The following is a 22,562-nucleotide window of genomic DNA, read 5'->3' on the forward strand; positions in this document are numbered from 1 at the left end:
CTATATGGTGGGCGCATGTTGATTTAGAGGCTCGTATAAAGCTTGCTCGGCACAGACGACAATATGCGGCCCTAGTAACCCTTGATTTAGCCAAGGCATATGACAGTGTTGAGCATCCTATTCTTATCAATGTCCTAAAAGAGCTTACGTTCCCGCAGTACATAAAAAATTGGATATACGAATTTTTAAAAGACAGACAATTTTATTGCTTCCAACGAGGTGTTTCCACGCCGAAGTATAGCCAAACGAGAGGTGTTCCTCAAGGCTCTGTTCTATCGCCTGTGCTATTTAACATTTCGTTAAGTTCAATACCACTGAGTGACAAGGTACAAGTATCTGTATATGCAGATGATATCGCGTTATTTGCATCTGACAGCGATATTTATTTACTACATTCGACTTTACAGTGTTATTTGGCAACATTGGAAACCTGATTTCAGAAAATTCATATGAACCTGAACGTAACTAAAAGTGTTATAATAGTTTTTCTATTGGACGCACCAGTTACTATTTCTCTTCAGTACCATCACGAAATAATTCCCCAGGTTAACTGTATTAAATATCTAGGTGTACTGTACGATCAAAAAATGAGCTGGCGTGACTACAATGAATATATTAAAATTAAGGCTACACGCGCTGTTGGAATGATAAGTAGGCTTGGCCGCCTCCGTTCCGGTCTTCGCAGAGATACGCTGATCATGATTAATCGCAAGTAAGTTCGTCCGATTCTTGAATTCGGATGTGTACTATTCTCTGGTGGACCAGCATACAAAATAAACCCCCTGATTCTCTTAGAGCGGGAAGCTCTACGTAGTTGTTTAGGTGTGCGAAAATTCACAGCTAACAATGTTTTGTATCAAGAAGCTCGGATACCCACCCTTGCTTGCAGATTTCGTATTTTAACAGTAAAAACCTATTTAAAATTTTCTGAATCCACTTTGAGAAGGCGACAGTTTGTATTCTTTGTCGAGCCTGGTGTCTTTTTCAATGAGCATTGGTTCCGTGTATATAAACCCCAAGTGCTATTTGTTCAAACACTTCTAGATGCTTTAAATGTTAATATATTCGAGACCACACCATCTGTCAAACCAATCGGCCAAGTGCAAATAAAATTTGACGATATCTTCCCCATGAACGCTAAACACTTGCCCTATAAATATTTGACTGGTTTATTAGAACAACACCTGTCTCAATTAGGTACTAATATAGTAATTGCAACGGATGCATCTATGAGTGGCGAGAAGGCAGGTGTGGGTATTTTTCTCTCTCTCATTATTCTGGTCATTTTCATTACGCCTCCCAGATTATACACCAATATTTGAAGCGGAATTAATGGCCGTTATACTAGCTATTCGTAAACTTCCTGCGACTCATTCGACAGCTGTGATAGTGTCACTCGTATTCCGTATGTTCATTTTTATCATCGTCGTCGACACCAGCAGTACTAGAAACTTTTAAATCATTAATCCCAGCAAACATTCGTCTAGTGCGAATGATATGGGTGCCAGGCCATCGTAGTATATTTATAAACGAGATGGCTGACACACTTGCGCGAACATCTCTTGATCTTCCGATTGTGCCAATCATGCCTCCTACAGCTTATGTAACAGCAGCGAGGTTTAGAAAGCTTTCCCTTCTTGAAGACTCAGCAAAAATCATGATACCGAATCCAGATTTCTCGCACCTGCACTTCACATGGAATAATAAATGGTGTCCCACGCGTAAATTGGAAGCCTTGATAACAAAATTACGTTGCCGTGTACCCCCTCTTAATTTCTACTTAAACAGGTCTGGTCTGGTGCCATCCCCTCTGTGCTCAAGCTGTAACGAACCTGAACATATCGACCATTTTCTTATCACATGTCACCGTTTCAAAAATCAAAGAAAAAACTGCTTCGAAATTTTATTAAAAAAACTAGGAATATCACTTAATACTCCCAATATTTTGTCTTTTGGAGCCACTTCATTAGGACACAGCGACAGGAACATCTGCGGGGCTCTATGCGAATTCATATATAACACAAAAAGATTACCTTGCTGAGTCAGCGATCAGCTCTGGAATTTTACTAGCCACACTACCACTGATTACTTAGCTGATACACTGCAATGATTCAACTTTCAGGAAAATTTCATATAACGATTCCACCTCAGATATTCAACAAATTCTATTATTTCTCTCCCCCCCCTTTTTTTCTTTTTTTTTCTTTTTTTACATTGCACCAAACTAATTTCACAGTCAAAACACAGTAATCATATTCCCCTAGTCTAAACAATCTAAAGGTATTGACTTGCATTAACCACTGGCTTCTTGGCCAATCCCCCTTAGTGGGTGAAAGCCACAAAAGAAAGGAACAAGCAAGCAAGCAAGCAAGCCGACCAGCCCGAACACGCGGGTTGGCGCGAAGCGCCGAAGAGAAGAACAACCACCGCACTCCACGGTTACCCAACACACACTGGTTGTATTTTACAGTCGCCTTGAAATCCTGGATGCCAGAGCGGCGCCCCCTGGCATCCTCACATGTCATTCCGAAACCGAAAACCCAGAACACAACAGTAGCATCGTCACAAGCTGGTGCTTCATTTTCAGACAGCAGATGATCCTCGGACAGCAGGGCCTCCAAAAGTCCAGGAGATACGTTTGCTCCCTTGGGGCTTTTTGCCAAGCTATAAAAGCTTATGCACCTGCATATATACATGTACATTATAAAAATTGATACTTTGGATTATATGCTTTGTATTTCAATGTACAGGACTGAAAATGCACAAGCATACTTGATTATGATAATGAACTGCGCCGGAGTTCTGAATCATCAATGTCCTCGCGGCTCTTCTTTGCAGGCTCGGAAGAGCCCTGTCCCATTCTTCTCTTCCTCTCTCTTGGCAGAGTTTTCGTCATATACTTTGGAAGGTTCGGGAAAATTGTTCGAATAGCACTCTCCTTAAGGGCAGGCACATCGCGTGGTATATGGACCTCCTTTCCATTCACAATGTGCACGTAGTGTCTCATGATAAACCTGAAACATAATAAAAAGTTAGCGTAGCCTCTGTAATGAAGACACTTTGGATTTACAAGCAATGAGACAATAATTAATGGACGTGCTGCAGCGTTAGGTGCCGCAGGTCGATGGAGGCAGAACGCAAAACGCGCCCACGTGGAGCAACATGCCAATGTAAGTACAAGAACAACCGATCACCTGAATTAGTCTGGCTCTTTCCACTGCACTTCTGCTGCTCATGACCCGTGTGCCACACCGGGTCAGTGTGTTAACTTGTATTTCTATATGCTTAAACATGTACGAATTCCATACGCGTACCTTGGGTTAAAATGCCTTTCGCAAACTGCAGAATTCTCTTGCCGTAGCTTGTCGGCCCTTGGTATGGCACGTGCCCAGTTTTCAAATTCATCCTCACGGGCAGGTGCACGAAAGAGAGGCAGTCTTTCACCGCAAGACTTGTAGCTGGCGTCGCAACCTGGCACAAAGCACCACCTCTGCGTTTTTTTTTCGCCGTCGACGGCATTCTTCAGAGCGATTCAAAAATCGACGACAACCACTGACATCATCTCCTTGAAGAAATCGGGAAGCGATAGAAAAAGCAGGCCGTACTTCGCCAACAGCGACAGCTAACTTGCGCTGCTCCGTCACCTACGAGACACGAGCAACACATGCTCACAGTCGGCACATGACAACAGCACCCCAGACTGACGCGCCAAATTTCCCTCCAGCGGCGAGAACGCGCAGAGGGGCCTCGCTAGGCAAGAGGCCGCCGCCGCAGTCATCACACCCAAGGACACGGAAAAAGGAAAGGTACCCAAAGAGGATTTTAAAAATGGCTGAGTGGAAATGACGATAGTTATAGCGCGAGAACAAAACGACGACACAGAGACAAGAAGGACACGAAAGACACGAGCGCTAACTTCCAACTGAGTTTATTGCGCAGAGCACGAAAATATATAGAGGAGACAGTAACCGTGTGATAAAAAACCATATGGCACAAAGAGCAGAACATGAGTTAGAGAAAAACAAAAACAAAAAACACAAAAACAAAAGCGCTGAAAAATGGCAAAGAAAAATCTATAAGAAAACGAAACAGCAAGGTAAAGATAATATAACTACCTGCCCGCACCGAAACCTTCGACGAACCTGAGTTCCTTCTCGGACAAAGCCACGGGGGGCTTGCTAATAGAAGGCACCTGTTCGCGTGCCATCTGCGCGGCCTCGACAATGACTCGGGTGCGTTCATCTCTGTACTTGTACAGCGTCGCTGTGTCCTTGAAGAGGGGAACACAATTGCACTCAGTGCAGTGCTGAGCAAGAAAACCACCTTTCCCGTTTCTAACATTGTTAGCGTGTTCTCTCAGCCGATCGTTCAGACACCTTCCGGTCGTTCCGACATAACAAGCACTGCATGAAAGGGAGGACATATAGACAACTTCCCGGGAGCAGGCCACATACCTGTTTCTATGTTGAACTCTGCATTCCGTTGATGACTGCGTTTTCAGGGGGTTTGTATACTTGGTGAGGCTGATTAATTTGAACGGTGCCGAGAACAGGACACGAACTCCAACACGTTTTTCGATTTTCTTGAGCCTGTGTGATATCTGGTGTTTGTATGGAATCACGGTTATCCTTTCACGTTCTGTATCCGTGTTGCTCGGATTCTGTGGCTTCCTCTGCTCTGCCTTATTAGTCCGCAGGATCGTCTCAGCAACGGACGCGATAAACGCCTCGGGGAAACCTGAAGCCTTAAGCCGGGAAACTTGAGCTTTGAAGCTCGCAGAGATATTGTGGGCGCACGACCTATTCAAGGCATTCTCAAGGCAGTTTCGTGCTATGCCTCGCTTAACTAACTTGCTGTGAGCGGAAGAAAAGGGAAGTAGAGGTTTCTACGCACGTGGTTCATAACACCAACACATGTGCTGTGAGCTAAAAACCAGTTTTAAATCCAAAAAGCGTAACTTTTCATTCTCGGGCATTTCATGTGTCAACACAAGAGGCTTTCAACAATCTTCGAACACACCTATAGTTTGAGTCACAAACGAGTGGAACATAGAAGAATGACAATTTAAAAGAACCAAGAAATCATCCACGTATCTGAATATTTTGACGACATACGAGCCTTCTAACTTTTCCTGTAGTTTTTTGCCCATTTTTGCCAATAGAAGATCACTGAGTAGAGGTGCTGTGCATGAGCCAATTGAAACACCCTTTTTCTGCAGATAAATGCAATCATTCCATTGAAAGAAAGTAGTCGTAAGGTACAGCAATACCAGGTCAAGAAAATCTCGCGAACTAATGCCAGTTTTTAATTGGAAGTTCAATTCCCCGAAAATTTCTATGTTATCCCTTATACATTCTAATACCTCATCGTGAGGCAGAGAGTAGTATAGATCCTTTATGTCAATTGAAAAACCGAAAAGATTAGATTGATTTGACTGTTTAAAAAATTCTATCAGAGCCTGCGAGTTTTTGATCACAAATGGGTCATCAATCTTTAGACACTTTAGATGGGTCTGAATAAACAAGCCGAGTTGCTTTTGCCACTTACCACTTTCTGTCACAATGACACGGAAGGGCATGTCAACCTTATGTGTTTTGGCAGAAAAAAACATGCTGAGACCATTTTTGTAACTTTTGCTAATGTGCTGCGCTAACTGTTTTAACTCTAGTTTACGACACATTTCTTTGGCCTGCGTTTTTACTCTATCTAGACGAATGTCGGTACAACATTTGAAAACAGATTCGATAGCTGTGACCGCCTTTTCCAGGTACAAGCAATTAGGAAGAACGGCGAAACCACCCTCCTTATCTGACGGTACGACACAAAGTTCATTGTGTCTACGAAACTTGGTCGTCTTCCGCACCAGAAGGCTGATGCTGGTAAAAACGCACGCCAAGGAAATGTGTCGTAAACTAGAGTTAAAACAGTTAGCGCAGCACATTAGCAAAAGTGACAAAAATGGTCTCAGCATGTTTTTTCTGCTAAAACACATAAGGTTGACATGCCCTTCCGTGTCATTGTGACAGAAAGTGGTACGTGGCAAAAGCAACTCGGCTTGTTTATTCAGAACCATCTAAAGTGTCTAAAGATTGATGACCCATTTGTGATCAAAAACTCGCAGGCTCTGATAGAATTTTTCAAACAGTCAAATCAATCTAATCTTTTCGGTTTTTCAATTGACATAAAGGATCTATACTATTCTCTGCCTCACGATGAGGTATTAGAATGTATAAGGGATAACAGAAATTTTCGACGAATTGAACTTCCAATTAAAAACTGGCAGTAGTTCGCGAGATTTTCTTGACCTGGTTTTGCTGTACATTACGCCTACTTTCGTTCAATGGAATGATTGCATTTATCTGCAGAGAAAGGGTGTTTCAATTGGCTCATGCATAGCACCTCTACTCAGTGATCTTCTATTGGCAAAAATGGGCAAAAAACTGCAGGAAAAGTTAGAAGGCTCGCATGTCGTCAAAATATACAGATACGTGGATGATTTCTTGGTTCTTTTAAATTGTAATTCTTCTATGTTACACTCGTTTGTGACTAAAACTATAGGTGTGTTCGAAGATTGTTGAAAGCCTCTTGTGTTGACACATGACATGCCCGAGAATGACAAGTTACGCTTTTTGGATTTAAAACTGGTTTTTGCTCACAGCACATGTGTTGGTGTTATAAACCACGTGCGCAGAAACCTCTACTTCTCTTTTCTTCCGCTCACAGCAAGGTAGTTAAGCGAGGCATAGCACGAATTTGCCTTGAGAATGCCTTAAATAGGTCGTGCGCCCACAATATCTCTGCGAGCTTCAAAGCTCAAGTTTCCCGGCTTAAGGCTTCAGGTTTTCCCGAGGCGTTTATCGCGTCCGTTGCTGAGACGATCCTGCGGACTAATAAGGCAGAGCAGAGGAAGCGACAGAATCCGAGCAACACGGATACAGAACGTGAAAGTATAGCCGTGATTCCATACAAACTCCAGATATCACACAGGCTCAAGAAAATCGGAAAACGTGTTGGAGTTCATGTCCTGTTCTCGGCACCGTTCAAATTAATCAGCCTCACCATATATACAAACCCCCTGAAAACGCAGTCATCAACGGAATGCAGAGTTCAACATAGAAACAGGTATGCGGTCTGCTCCCGGGAAGTTGTCTATAGGACCCCCCTTTCATGCGGTGCCTGTTATGTCGGAACGTGTCTGAACGATCGGCTGAGAGAACACGCTAACAATGTTAGAAACGGGAAAGATGGTTTTCTTGCTCAGCACTGCACTGAGTGCAATTGTGTTCCCCTCTTCAAGGACACAGCGACGCTGTACAAGTACAGAGATGAACGCACCCGAGTCATTGTCGAGGCCGCGCAGATGGCACGCGAACAGGTGCCTTGTATTAGCAAGCCCCCCGTGGTTCTGTCCGAGAAGGAACTCAGGTTCCTCGAAGGTTTCGGTGCGGGCAGGTAGTTATATTAAGTGTGAATACACTTTATAAGCGACCCCAAACCATCCACCGCCGTCGGCGGCGTCCGCAGTCTTCTCTCTTAAAGAAAGAGGACTTGGCGGGCCGCAGCGCGACGCTCTACCGAATAAGCCACGGACGCGACGCTGATATCGGTGTCAGTAACGCGCCTTATACCCCTTTCCCCTTCGCTTGCTCCTCCGCTCTCCTCGCTCGCTGCAGCTGCGCGCGCCCCTCTCTCTCGCGCGCCCGCCTTCTCTCTCAGTATCCCGTCAAGAGCGGGTCGTGAGGGGAGTAAAGTTAAAATCCGTTGGCATTCGCCAGTGAGTTAACGTAAACTCCCCCATGTGATCAAATTGCGATTCCCAGGAACCATTACACCATAAAGGCACCATAGTGTGATTAACAAATATAATAGTGCGAATTAATAAATACCCCTCATAGCATCAACCCATGTATTCGCACTTAACCATGTTCATCATCGGGGAAATGCTTGGGAGTTTTTATCTTTACCTTGCTGTTTAGTTTTCTTGTAGATTTTTCTTTGCGGTTTTTCAGCGCTTTTGTTTTTGTGTTTTTTGTTTTTCTCTTACTCACGTTCTGCTCTTTGTGCCATATAGTTTTTATCACATGGTTACTGTCTCCTCTATACATTTTCGTGCTCTGCGCAATAAACTCAGTTGGAAGTTAGCGCTCGTGTCTTTTGTGTCCTTCTTGTCTCTGTGTGGTCGTTTTGTTCTCGTGCTATAACTATCGTCATGCCATACCAACTAGCCCAAGCTGCCACACTTCTGAGTGGAAATGATCGCGCAGAAGTGAAGCTGTTCCTCTGGCAAGATGGTGGTTGTGGCGGCCATCTTACTAGGGTCACAATAAATTATCACCGTTCAGCGATTTAAAATGAAGCGTTCCCCTCGTACGCCCACCGAGTCTATTGTGAGAACTTTTTCGGGTCACATAGTGCTCCAAGTGCGTCTTAGCGTTACTAGTTTTCCTTAGTGAGCCTCTAATTGCAGGCGAAGTTCTTTGAAGATTAAATCATCCATACTAGTTTCTGTGTGTTATTTCGTCGGAATCAACTATCTTTTAAAACAGAACTAACATAACATTCACATAACATATCAAAGCCACTTGATATTTAAGTGGGAACTATCATACAAGACCACGTTTCCGCCATCTTGGCAGTGGCAAAAGGTGGCTTCACTTCTGCTGGCAAGGCACTGCGCGAGCTTCCACTCCAGCAGTCTTTCTTTAATCCTCCTTGACCATGCTCCTTGATCACACTTCCCCATTCTAGCCACCCCACAGAACACCTTCCAGGCCACCCTACCTCCGTGGTCAAAAACGTGCCAACAAGTAACAACGCGGGTGGATGGATGAATATAGCTGTAGCCTTTAGATCGTGCGGTGGCTAGCGCTACCAAGCCGTAATACTTAATGAATCAAAAACTAGATTTTTTTTTTCTTTAGACAGTGAGGTTGAGGATTCGTACTTTGGAGTGAAGGGTTTAATTTTTATTCGTGCCTTGACCTTAGCCACCAATCAGATAACCTCATTCTAGTTAATTCTACCGGCTTAAAGTCTATTCTGCACTCCCCGTCCCTAAACACCAGGGCTTTGAAAAACTCTGCTCCATCATCCTGAACTATAGGGTGAAGTCCTTTACAGAACATTATCAAGTGTTCGGCAGTTTCTTCTTCCTCTCCACACGCACTGCATACCGTGTCTACCCCTTCGTATTTGGCCCGATATGTCTTGGTTCGCAATACTCCCGTCCTGGCCTCAAACAAGTAGAAAACTACCCGGAGTATTATCATAGATCCTTTCCTTGGTAATTTCCTGCTTGAAAGATCGATAGATTTCTAGTGCGCACTTCTTAGTCATGCCAATTCTCCACATATCAGTCTCAGCTTGCTTCACCTTCTTCTTAACCGATAATTCTTTTTGGTTTGGCCCCCTGCTGTTTTCTAAGTATTTACCAGTCAATTTTCTGGTTCGCTTTCTCCGTTTTGTATCGACATGTACAAGTAGCTGAAAACCTTCCTAGCCCAACGCTCCTCCCCCATTTCTCGCAATCGCATCTCAAATTTTATCTTGCTGCTAGCTTCCCTGCCCTCAAATGATGTCCATCCCATATCACCTTGTACTCCCTGATTTGGTGTATTCCCGTGAGCTCCTAAGGCAAGCCTACCTATTCCACGTTGCTTAATTTCTAATCTTGCTTGAACTTCTGATCTCATGCACAAGACTGCATTGCCGAACGTCAGACCAGGAACCATGAACCCTTTCCATATTCCTCTCACAACTTCATACCTACTGTAATTCCACCCTGTTTTTCATCACTGCTGCATTCCTGTTACCTTTAGTCGTCACGTATATTTCGTGTTCCCAGGTACTCGGTCCCATTGCTTATCTATACGCCCAGATATTTGTATTTATCTGTTAGATTGCAACAGATGTCCAACAGAAGCACTGCATACTTAGGGAGCCTACATGAACAGCCGTTTTTAGGGTGATGTCAGCCTTTGACCCACTACATGCCGCCAACGCACCGCCGCCCGCCAAAACATAATGTTGCCAGACAGCAACGCCGCGCTGTCGCCCCATCTTGGTGCCCGCACTGCGTCTACGACCGGTTGCGTTTAGTTCTCAATAATACGGCGTCGAACGTTGCGGCATCGTGTTAAACGCTGCCGGTGAAGCCTTAGAATGCCTGGATGCTGCGTACCGCTCTGCACTAACCACAACAGAAAGAGGTGCGAATGTTCCGCTTCCCAGCGAGCCCTGCCCGACGACAACTATGGCTGGCTCAAGTGAAGCGAGACGGCTGGGAGCCCACCAGTGCGTCTCGTATTTGCTCTGTGAGTACTGCGTATTTCGTTCACTGTTTTTTCCTGCGGCACACGTATATGTGTTTCGCGGTGTTCGCGAATGAGTAGATAACCGAAGTTGTCGTTGCTGCGTCCACGCATTGCGAGTAGGAAGCCCACGAACGGGACGCGTCCGCGCGTTCGTACGGAGACGCGCTTGCTAGTCTGAGCTGTTGCCACGCTTGCGTTGGTGTCAGCGTAACCTCAGTATTATGTCGCAAGTGTTTGTGTGTGGGCTGCGAATTTCTTCGTGCGCTCACTTTGAGAACTGGGTCGCTTACACGACCCTGAGAACCACCGCTGTCACTCGGTCGGCTCCTTTTTGTTGCGCCGTACTTCGCGTAGCTGGAGGGAGCGGCGGCTAGCTCCAAAATGGCGGCGCACAAAAAACTATGCTGAATTTGGTGGAAGCTGGCAACAGCGTGCCCCGTTGCCCGCTGGTTTTGGCTGAGTTTCTTGAAGGCACTTATTAAGATGTCTCCACCCTAAAAACGGCCGTTCATGTAGGCTCCCTACGCATACTCGAATACGCGCGAAATCGGCACCTCCCATCTCGCGACGCGAGGCAGTGGAAGCTGTGCGCAAGAGCGCCCTTGCTACGCACGACACCACCACCCGCGCGGGCCTTCCGAACGCGGCAGCCGCTGGCGGTTCCTCTGCGCAGAGCGTGAACCCGGAGAGCCCTTCGGCAACTGCGCTTCTTGCAGCCGCTCTTCAAGCAGCATTCGTATACATCCCAGCAGGCAATCCCATCCGCCGGCTTTGCGAAAATGCACTGGCCACACAGCAGCAACTCACCAACAATGGCGAGTAAACCTTGTGAACAGCGGCCGCGCATTCTGCAGTGCAACTGTCGCCCCAGTCACAAGGAACTCGTTGAGTACCAACGACTCAACGCGTTCGATGTCATCGCACTCCAGGAAGCCCGTGTACGTGAAGAGTGCAACCTTCCTGAATTCACAGCGCACCACTGTGGCGCGCGATGTGAGGTGCTCCAGTGTGTGGAACCCGTGACCCTTCACACCCGCCCGCTCGCCCCCGTGCAGTGGCGTAGCCAAGGGGAAGGGGAAGGGGGGGTCAAATCCCCCGAAATTATTCGCGAACCCCCCTCCTCCTCCGCGCCACTTACCAACTTTTTTTTTTCGGTCGCTTCGCAATGATATGATTTAGAAACTAGGCAGTGCAACTATCACAAGTAATTCCTGGCCGCTTTTACAGTGAACAATGTCTGCGTGCGAAAAAAAACGAGTCGCAGTGTTTGCCAAGGCTTTGACACTTTTTTAATGAAAAAAAAAAATGCGTCCCACAAACAGGTCCCAAAGTGAAAACTGTCAGGGGGACCTCCTGTTAGAACATGTGCAAATAACGTAAACAAAGATTGACAACTAAGAAACCGTAAGAAACTATTTCAATATAACAAACTAGCACTTATTTAAATATTTATCAAGGGATATATATAGTGAGCATACACAAATAAATATATATTTAAACCAATTCATACATAAATGCACAAATAAATCAGGTGATGCATGTGGTTAGTAAAACTTGTTTGAGTAGACCACGGAAATAATGCAATGAAAGACTTGATTTAATTGTTGGTGGAAGTGAATGCCAGGATGAAATTGCAGTAAACAATGCTTTCATTTTACCATAGTTGGTGTTTACTTTTTTAAGCAGAATGTTGCTATTTTAAGAAAACCATGTGTCATTATTATTGTGAACATGTGTTAGGAGAAGTATGTCAGTTGGAATGTCATTTGTTCTGCTTCTGAATAATAAAACACCAAGTTTGAGTTTAAAAGTGGAGGTGATAGATAGAACTTCGAGAGTGCAAAAGAGAGGTGCTGCTGATGCAGTGTGTGAACTATGAGTGATGATAAGGATTGCTCCTTTCTGAAGGCGAATTATGGGTGCCAGATGAGTGGTGTACATGTTGGCCCATGATAAAATGCAGTAATTAAGGTGACTGTGAATAAATGCATAGCTAAGTGATTTGAGCATTCGTTGCTGAAAGCAATATTTTGGGCAAATGAGTATGCGGATGCCATAAGCAGTCTTCCTGATGACATAGTTTTTATGAAAGTTAAACTTAAGGTGAGGATCTAATGTTACACCTAGAAAAGTAATGAACTCTGATGTTGTACTGACGCAGTTATCTATGTGTATTTCCGAATTTATTGTCACATTTTTTTATGTGAGCGAAATAATATGGAAGTTTTTTAATAGGGTTAATTTTCAATAAGTTGTTATTGCACCATGAAACAAGGTTCCCAACATCTGTGTTTAATTTTGGTAGCACATTGGTGAGATCTTTGTCACTGGAAAATATTGTAGTATCATCAGCATAACTGATGCAGTCAGAAAAAGTAAGCGGTGATGGTGATTCATTAAGGTAGATGAGAAATAACAGATGTCCCGAAATGGAGCCTTGTGGAACTCTCTAGTTAGTTGTCATTGGAGAGGATAAAACACCGCAGCAGTTCACAACTCGGGTCCTGTTAGCAAGGTAACTTTGTAGAAGTGTTAAAGTAGGCTCACAAATTCCCAGGGATTAAAGTTTAGCAATCAAGGTAGAGTGGTTAATGCATGTATCAAATGCTTTAGTTAAGTCACTAAAGACCACCCCTGCCCATAGACCTTCATCGATAAACTGTTTTAAGCTATCAGTTAGTTTTATTAGTGCTGATTCGGTCCACAGCTTAGCAAGAAAACCAAACTGCTTAGGTGACAAAAGATTAAATTTTGTTAGTTTGTAAGGCAATTAACAATGAGATTCTCAATAACCTTACTAAAGAATGGGAGCTAGGATTGTTATTGGGTGATAGTTGGAGAAAGCTTTTCGGACTCCCTATTTATATATATATGTTACGTTTCCTTGTTTGAGAATAGCAGGAAAAATGCCAGAACGAAATGCGGTGTTGATAAGATCTGAAAGCACAGATGATAAATCGGCGGCAACAAGTTTGATTTTGGAAAGATAAATTGAATCTAGGCCACATGCTGCTCTCTTCAAGCTTTTTATAGCACGTAGAACTTCATCAGGTGATGTGGGTTTCAATATAAGTTAGTAAGACAAGCGAGGCAATGAAGGTAAGGTAGTGACAGTCAATACAAAGTTGTTGCAAAATGATTCGTTAAATGAATTGGCGATAGCAATGGCATTAATTATGGTGCTGGTGCCGTTCGAAAATACCATTGGAAGTGTGTCTGGCTGATCAAGATGTAAAAACTTTTTTTTTTTTACTGAAATAGAAAATAAACGAAGAATTTACGTTCCAATTTTTCAAACAATCATTCCCAGTCTCAAGCACTTTATTTTGATAGTAGGTTCGTTTAGCTTTTTTAAGTAGGACAATAAGGGTTTGTGAATGCACGTTAAAGTTGAATGGTTAAAGTGAAGAGACAAGTTGAATGGCCTGAGCTTTACTTTTTGTAAAGATTGTCTTTTTTTTATGCTACGTAGCAGTCCTCTCGTAATCCACAGGTTTCAAGGGGCTTAGTACCAACGTGATATGATGGATGCAGACGTACACGAATTCATGAAACCTGCAAGTTTCTCGGTGAAAGCATTGAACGCTAAGTTTTTTGACGCAAGGATCTTAAGTGTGATGAATTTTCCACGCCGGAGCACGATACCATATCAATGAACTTTGCTGAATATAAAGCACACTTATTGGACATTTTAGTTTCGCTATTAGTTTCTGTATTTATTAGCAGAAAAGTTGTATAATGGTCTGTCAGATTGAAATTGACCACAGCGGCCTTTTAAACAGATACAGTAAATCCTCGTTAATTTGAACACGGTTTTTCAGAAATCCCGCTTAATTCAAAAGATTTCCGCGGTCCCATGTTTCGCAATGTAAGTTTGAGCGGATAATTTGAAGTGGCGGCCGGCGACAGTGCGGTTAATTCGAAAACTTTGGGTGCCATGTGCCACTTCCAGATGCCGATTTTGCCGCAAATCCGCGGAACGGCGGCTATTAATAGCCACAAGGCAATGCAACGATTCGATACTAACGAGTGGCTGCGCAAGCACCCCAGCCTCGTTACTTCCAGTGCGAAAAAAAAAATAAAGAACAAAAAACGGCCTCGTGGTCAGCCAAAACGTGCGCCCGCGGAAAACGAGCCGTGCTTCACTGCAACACAGCAGTGACACGCGAGCAGCTTATTGCACGTTTCTCGCAACGTCAGCGGAATCCTTTCTGTGGTTGTAAAGAAATTAATAAAGGACAGTTTAGCGGAAATGGTGATGCACGTGAAACTCCGATTGCCGGTTGCTTCAGCAATTCACGTTTTTGCACTGCTGGCGGAGTTTTTGCCAGCAACACCTACTTCAAAAACTAAGTTTTCAAAGATCATTTTTTCCACCCAAAACACATAGTGAGCTTCATAATACTGGCCAATATTAAATTCATAGTTGTAAAAGAAAGAATGTGCTGATGGTCGCATCATGACGCGCCGACAAAGCGAGGAGCAGGCGACATGCTGTCCGCATGTCATTACTGTGTTACAGTGAAGAAGTATTGTTTTTTGCAGGCGCACATTTCCGTCAATCACGACCGCGTCATTTTTTAGGGGCGAAGCTCCTTAGGGCGTGGGCTGTGCGTCCCCTGTAGCCTGTATGTAGCCACCTCTAGTTTAGTTCTTGCAGTGTTCACTAGATGGCGGTACCATCTCCTGTATGTAGCCACCTCTCGTTTAGTTCTTGTAGTGTTTACTAGATGGTGGTACTTGTAGCTGATGATGAAAAGATGCAAGATGTTATAAACTAGAAAGCGGTACTTGTAGTTGATGAAAGACGCGAGATCTTATACAGGAACCGCTCTCCCTTCATTTCACAGACCATAAAGCCGTCATAATGAAGGGACATCGCAAGCCATCCATCGTCTAAGAACAAATAAAAGTTGATTTGTGTATATACACACACAGCGTTTCTCACGTCTTTACATGATGATCGACTGGGCGAATTACACGGAAGATTCACAGTTTACCGATGAATCCCTCCGGAGCTTCGCCCATTCATCATCATTCACCCCGTGAATATGCCGTAATTTTTTTTTTTTTCGGTGGCAGCAGTGAGGTTTATCGTTCCCTCATGTACGCGTAAAAATAAAGACCAGTTACTGTTGGGAAATATTACCTTTGAAGCCGCAAGCCAGCCGGCACAGCAAACAACGAGCACTGATATATTTTAAGTTCCTTGCATCCCACTTCTTGTATGTTCTGTTAATTCTAAAACCCGCTTAATTCGAAGCTTTCTCGCGGCCCCAGTGACTTCGAATTAACAAGGTTTTACCGTATTACATTCCTGAGTATATGGTCAATAAGCGTGTTACAGCTGGGAGAAATACATCGTGTTGGAGAATCCAGGAGAAATTCTAAACCAAGCCACATATGCCACAGTTGGAGTATTGAAAACAAGAGGTGTCGTTAGTATTTGTAATGTCAATGTTTATGGCCTAAAATGATCACATTGTAATTAACAGGTATAAACAAACTTAGAATCTCATCAAGTTCAACACATAAGTCACCGTAAGACGGTGATGGGGATTGATAAATAGATCCAATGATAGCTCTTTTGTTAGATGAAAGGAAACCATGGTCAATCTCGAGCCGGACTGATTCGCATTTCGCCACAGAAAATACGATATCAGTACATCTGTGAGATATCAGTACGTCTGTAAGATATCAGTACACTCTGTGAGATTTTAGGCAGGAATCTGGGCCGCGAGCGTTTTAAGTACGGGATTAATGCGGCACCAGTGGTCATACCTGTACCCGCCGGAAGAGACCTCCCCAGAGTCGATCACTGTGAAAAATTTTCTCTATGCAGAGGTTCGTTTTAATTGTAAAAACCATACACAGTTTCAAGGCCTGAGAGGCCACGCTCAAGCATATCACATTGTGACTCTTCAAACATGTGCCATTATAAACCTAAATCAGAGGACTAACATTTCGATTGAACCTTCGCACGTTCAGCTAACATCTAAACACACACACACACACACACACACACACGCACGCACGCACGCACGCACACACACACACACACACACACACACACACACACACACACACACACACACACACACACACACACACACACACACACACACACACACACACGTGAACAACCCCTACCCCCCACACACGCGCGCACAAAGGCACACATGCGCCCGCGCGACAGAATATTTGGCTTATTGAGCGAACTTCACTTGTATGCAAGTGTACAATATATTAACACCTATTTTCTTAAACCCTAACAGCTAAAGGCACTCTGAAGTGTTGTCTAGTGAGAAGGTGCAGCACCGGCAAACGTGCCAGCCAATCACAACCTTATAAAGGCCTACTAAATACCTATGATGTGAAAAAACATGATGGTCACAAACCTGAAGCAGCATAATGCGAAATGTAGCGTGGGATGTTCTAGTGACCACGAGTTCTATTGTTCAGTAGTGTGGAAAACAGTGCAAAAATAAGGAATATAATGCTGGAAAAATATGCAATGAATTAAAAATATTTAGATTGATTCACTTCATCGGTTCTTCCCTTTACATTGACATGACTGGAAGCTAGGGTACACCGAGCGATTTCTGCAACTAGCCACACAACGCCCAACAAGAAACGCACGGAATGAAGAAACAATTGGGTGAACGTGGACATGTTATTATGCAATATTAAGAACAATATACATAGTGACCATAATTCTTTAGAAGAAATGAAATAAACTCTGTGGAAGCGATATTTCACACAAAGAACGGACACATGACACAGCGGAATACTGTTGGTTATCTTCTTCAATTGAGACAAACATTATCCTGCACATTACATGTCATACTATATGCCACATATGTTACCCAAAAATTACAAGAATCGTTACATGTAAACTTGGCTTGTTGCATAGCCGTTCAGACCTTTTGTATCCCTGAACCACGTCTACAAGTGAAAGGTGCCTCCAAAAAGCAAGAAGTAGGCAATGAGAAAAAACGTAATCACTCTGGCACAGTGTAAAAGTGATTTTCAGTAATATACGTCGATCAGTTGAACTTGTGCTCTTACAGCATTCATTCATTTGTGGGGTTTAATGTCCCAAAACCATCCTATGATTATGTGAGACGTCGTAGTAGAGGGCTCCGGAAATTCAGACCATCTGTGGTTCTTTAACGTGCACCCAAATCTGGGCACACGGGCCTACAACATTTTCGCCTCCATCGGAAATGCAGCCGCCGCAGTTGGGATTCGATCCCGCGACCTGCGGGTCAGCAGCCGAGTACCTTAACCACTAGACCACCGAGGCGGGGCACGCTCTTACAGCTGGACGAAAAGTAGCGCATAATCATTTTACCCAAACCGTCATTTTTACTACCCACCATGATAATCCAGTGGTTATGGTGCTCCATTGCTGACCCGCAGGTCGTGGAATTGAATACCTGTCGTATTTTTGATGTAGACGAAAATGCGCGAGGCCCGTGCACTTTGATTTAGGTGCATGTTAAAGATCCAATGTAGTAAAGTTTCTGGAACGCCCTACTATGGCGTGCGTCTCTCATAATCATATTGTGGTTCTCATAATTGGCTCTCATGATCACCTTGCCTCCCACAGAAGATCACAGTGTCTATGATGGAGATCAGTGTTGCTTTTCTGTTTAATTCATTTTCTCCTTGCGATGATGACTCCACCTATTTAGTGATTGACTCATCTTTTAGTGCTTCTAGAAAATTTGTTGCATAAGGAGCAGCGGTCTTGTGGTAGTCATGCTCGGTTTGACTTCTGAAATTGTTCAGCGCCTTCTTATGACCTGTGAACGGAGAAGGGACCATGCTTACACCAAGAACTTGGCGAGTCCTCTTGCCTCAACTTTCTTATCCAAAAAGCACACGCCTTGCTCCCTCATCATACTTGGAATACACCTGCAGCCAGGAAAAGATTGCTTGCCAGTGAGGTGGGAACTTCAGTTTGCCCTTACTAACTGAGGGAAAGCTGTACGTAGTGAGTGCCTGGTTTACATGTCGTCATTAGCAAACGTTGTCTAAACTCGTCGTGCTGCAGCTCCTGGTGTCTTGGCCCGTTGAACGTGTAAGGATCAATGTTGCCAGGAATCGCGGTTTTGGAGGCTGCATCATGCTCTGAAGGGTATACAGGAGTTTTCTTTGCACACGAGTCGTATTCAGGCAGTGCAGGACTACAGTTGGGAACCATTTCTTCAGCTGCTGTAGCTTTTTCGCCAGTTGTGTGTGCATTGGGAGCAGCACCGCCTTACGAGAAATAATCATCAAGCTTTACCTTACAGCGTTTTGGCGTGCCTATATTTTACTCTAGCGTGGCTATCGAGTCTCATAGATGGGCGCTGATTGACACAGAACATGAACTACCTAGAAATATACGTGTAGGAAGTGTATTTCAATGGGGTGATTTCGCATTGCTAGGAAGCAACGTGCTCAGCCAAGTTCGGGCAGCGACACTGAATGCGAGGAACAAGAACTTTAGCGATGATACATGTCGACTAGTAATATTCCGCCTTAAACACTCGCTCTCGTTTTTCCCCTAATAGAAAGATTTGCATGTATACATTTCCTCCGCTTCCCTTCAGGTGCTGATAAGGTCGCGCGTGCCCCAGTGTCTTACTCTGCGCGGGAAAGGTCTCGGGTTTGTGATTGCGCCCTTACAGAAGGCTGGTGGGTTCTGTTGCATTATGGTGACACACAAAAAAATGTGAATTAATACAAAGTTGTTGATGCGAGCAGTGAAGTTCCAGCGCCTTGCATCAGAATACCAGAAACAGACAACCGACGGGCACTGATGGTGTGCAGTACAGCGTAAGTAAACTTGTGTTGCATGCGCTGGCAGTTTTCGTTGCAGTTCGCAGATTCTGTGAAATTGATTATGGTGTACTATGCTCTGAAGAAGACCGAAGTTTTTCCTTCATCATTAGTGAACCGATCACGCGAGATTTTGCGTGGTACAAGGCTGCTCCTGTTATGGTGCATTCAGACGACGGACCGAATCCGGATTTGTCGTGGACGCGGACAGCTAATCCGCGGATGGTCCGCCTGCAGGCGCATGCACACGACGGACGGTGTCCTAGGGGAAAACAGCCGGATTACCCTCGACAGCAGATTCGGCGCTCACCCGCGCCCGCTGGCAGCAGACCGGTTTGAGAGTATTCAACATGGATGCCCGCAAGAAGCGAAGCTTGGCTGCGATGTCTGTCGTGTTGTGACAAATGAACGAGTAGTGTTATTCTTTCAGGAGAAAAGGGAGTTACTAGCAGGATATTCTTTCAACTACATTATTCCCCACTTGTAGAACTTCTAAACGTGTCTCCCGCCTTTTTTTTTTTTTTTAGAAGCGGCACGTCGCCGGTTGCAGAAGTTGGAATATTTCACCACCATGACGGCTAAGAATCTCGCGTGTTAAGCGACGGCGGCGACATTTCCCGAGCCCCCAAAAGTGATTTCTGCATATTTAATCACCCGAGAACAAAGTCTCCGGAAACTAAGTAAACAATGCTCAAGCGTAGATGATGCCGACCAGTCATGCAGCTGTCCGCGAGCCATGGAGGACATGCCGCGAGCAGACGAAAAGTGTACTGGTTGCCACCGACCCCAAGCTATTCCGCTGAAGTACCGGCTCTCCCCCGCCAGAATCCCGATGTGAGAAACAGGTTGGGTTCATCCGTCCGCGAGCCGCGCGGACGAGTCGCGGACGAGGGGAATCGCTGATGTGAGGTCACGTGACGCGCCGTCCGTCCCGCCACATCGGGATTCGATCCGTCGTCTGAATGCACCATTAGCGATGGCGTAAGTGCTGCAAACATGAATGCACGAACTAGTCAGAACAGTGTATACATGGCAATGGCATATCCATGCTGTGTAATGAAATACTCTGTATGATTCTGAATCTGTTCACGTAAAAGGAAATGATGGCTGCATGCTTGGAAACAACGGAATACATCTTGCTGCAATGCTATTGTTTCAGGCAGCAGAACGACGAAAGCTATGAAATAAAAACAACAACAACATTACGCATTTTCTATTGCATATACGAAGCGAACAACTTATTTATATGTGAGTAGGTATTGTCTGTCCCAGGTGAATTTTGATTGAGTGTAGGGAACATTTCTCAACAATGATTACTTTGCCCTCACAGATTGAACGATAAAATCTCTGCGATAGGAGTACTTCATTGATATCAAAAGTCACAGTGCAACTGTAATGTCAACCATGGTCGCGAGAAAGTCTGCCTGAAAAATAACGCATACGAAATCGTGTTGCCAATGTGAAGCAGAATTTACAAAAAAAAATACTTATTGCCTATCGCAAGCATGCCTGGATGCGCTCAGTAAAGTAAAAAATGTTGACTAAAAGTTATCACTGTGGCAGGGCTACTTGACATATGGTGCTCAACATAAAGATCATTCTCATAGGCATGCAGTCATTCTAATTTCATGTTGTAAGCGGAGCTGTCCTTGACTTGTGAAAGGCACTTCACCCCGATGAGGACCACGCCATCTATGCTTAACAGAGATTAACAATTAACGATGTCTTGTTTGATTGGGCGGGTCGTTGCAGTGATGCGTTTTCGAAGACTAGCCCATTCACTAGTGCCACGAGAGGTTGTTGCTTGAAACTACCACTATACCGGTCATTTACTTTATGTTTTACTGATTAGATATATCTTTTACTTTTGCTTACTCTCTTCACAAGCATATATGCATGGGGATGGGGTGAGGAGGGGGGGGGAGTCTCATGACTTTGATATACATGCACACAATATTCTCAAAATACCACTGATAATGATGTCACAGAGAAAAGCCGATGCGGGTTCACACTGACCTCCAGTTGGGTCAACGTGAACCCCCCCTCCTTCTGAAAAAATTTCTGGCATGCCCCTACCCCCGTGCTTCTATTTACGTGCGTCGCAGTCTCACCCACTGCAATATCAACATCTTCAGTGTTCTGTGCAGTGCGGTTGGGTGTGTCGCGGTGAAAGTGCATGTTGGTGAGCGCGACACAGCTGTTGCATGTGTTTACGTGGAGCCACACGACTTTCGTGACGTGGCTCGTGCGGCTCCTGAGTGATGATGCTGTCATCCTCGGAGACTTGAACTGTCACCATACAGCGTGGAGAAGTGGCCACACTGATCCCAGAGGCAGGGACTTATTGGACTCTATTACTAAGAACGGCCTCCTGGTAATCAACACCGACGTGCTCGGTGTTGATCACTAGGAGGTCGTTCATCGTCAATGGTGGCTACGAAATAACACCATCAACAGACAAGCCTTGACTATAAGAAGCTCCACGCTAAAAAGTGACCACAGGTGTCAGAATTGAGTGATGCATAAAAAAGCACAATGCAATAACATTATATGACATTGCAAGTTGCCAAGATTTATGTCAGCGTGACATCACTATGGTGTCATTACATGACATTATTGCTTGGTCAAACTTGGGCCGATCTTGAATGCAGTACTGTGAAACCATGCAAGATGGAGAAAGCAGTGATTTCACCGATCCTGGAGGCAATGTAAAGCAAAAACACATCAAGTAAAGAAAGCTTTCAGGAGAAGTGGGATGTAGAAGATAGCTTTCACTTTCAAAAGCATAAGGAGCCATTCCTATATCCAAATACCTTGTTTAGGCAAATTGTTGAACATGGTGCAAACTTTTAATCAGCTGTAATTGACTACATCAAGGCATGAACTGAAAACACACGTTACCTCTAGGAACATTTGCTGTTCTAGGAGATCGCTTCGAGCTTCCATGTTCCCCTTTAACTACTGCTTCTTCAGACAGAAGTTCTGCATTCACACCAGCAGTGAAGATCCTGCAATGTCTCGACATTATATACACAACAAACACCACATCGAAGGCTGGACGTGATGCAGAAAAAGTAACAGCACACGCAAAGGTCGTTTCACATGATTTCTCTGCTTTATTGCTTTGGTGGCGCCACAGTGATTTCTATGGGTGGACAGCACTTCCACACACGTTCATTTTTTCTGACCACCTCCTGGGCACGACAACTGAGCTCCAGCTTGTAGACCCCTGTCAGCAGGAAGGCAAGTGTGAACTCGTGCATCTCGCTAGCGCCAGACTCCACCTGTTTGGACAAATTCTTGGATGTTGAGAGTGGTGACACCGTGATGATATCACTGATAGAAGCATTTTGACCACTTCTTCTGTCTTACCACGAATAAGAAAGTGCCTCCCCATAATTTGATTGTATAATTTTTCAG

General features: G+C 44.5%; 1 protein-coding gene and 1 long non-coding RNA gene across 3 annotated transcripts in view; both read right to left on the reverse strand.

Annotated features, from left to right (window-relative positions):
* Positions 1 to 2,439: 2,439 nt before the first annotated feature.
* Positions 2,440 to 4,147, reverse strand: LOC119168565 (uncharacterized). The gene is made up of 3 exons (XR_005109454.2): positions 3,315 to 4,147; positions 2,773 to 3,014; positions 2,440 to 2,682 (listed from the first exon to the last, which is right to left on the reverse strand). It is a non-coding gene; the product is annotated as an uncharacterized LOC119168565 (long non-coding RNA).
* Positions 4,148 to 22,235: 18,088 nt separating this feature from the next.
* The window catches only part of brun (trafficking protein particle complex subunit brun), a 461,018-nt gene continuing 460,691 nt past the window's right edge, over positions 22,236 to 22,562 (reverse strand). For both annotated transcript variants that reach the window (XM_075865888.1, XM_037419219.2), the window contains one exon: positions 22,236 to 22,426. In XM_075865888.1, the coding sequence (XP_075722003.1) occupies positions 22,259 to 22,426 (168 nt within the window). In that variant the 3' untranslated portion in view covers positions 22,236 to 22,258. The remainder of the gene's footprint in view (positions 22,427 to 22,562) is intronic.

The sequence above is a fragment of the Rhipicephalus microplus genome, chromosome 6 (assembly GCF_043290135.1).
Source record: "Rhipicephalus microplus isolate Deutch F79 chromosome 6, USDA_Rmic, whole genome shotgun sequence".
Lineage (NCBI taxonomy): Eukaryota > Metazoa > Arthropoda > Arachnida > Ixodida > Ixodidae > Rhipicephalus > Rhipicephalus microplus.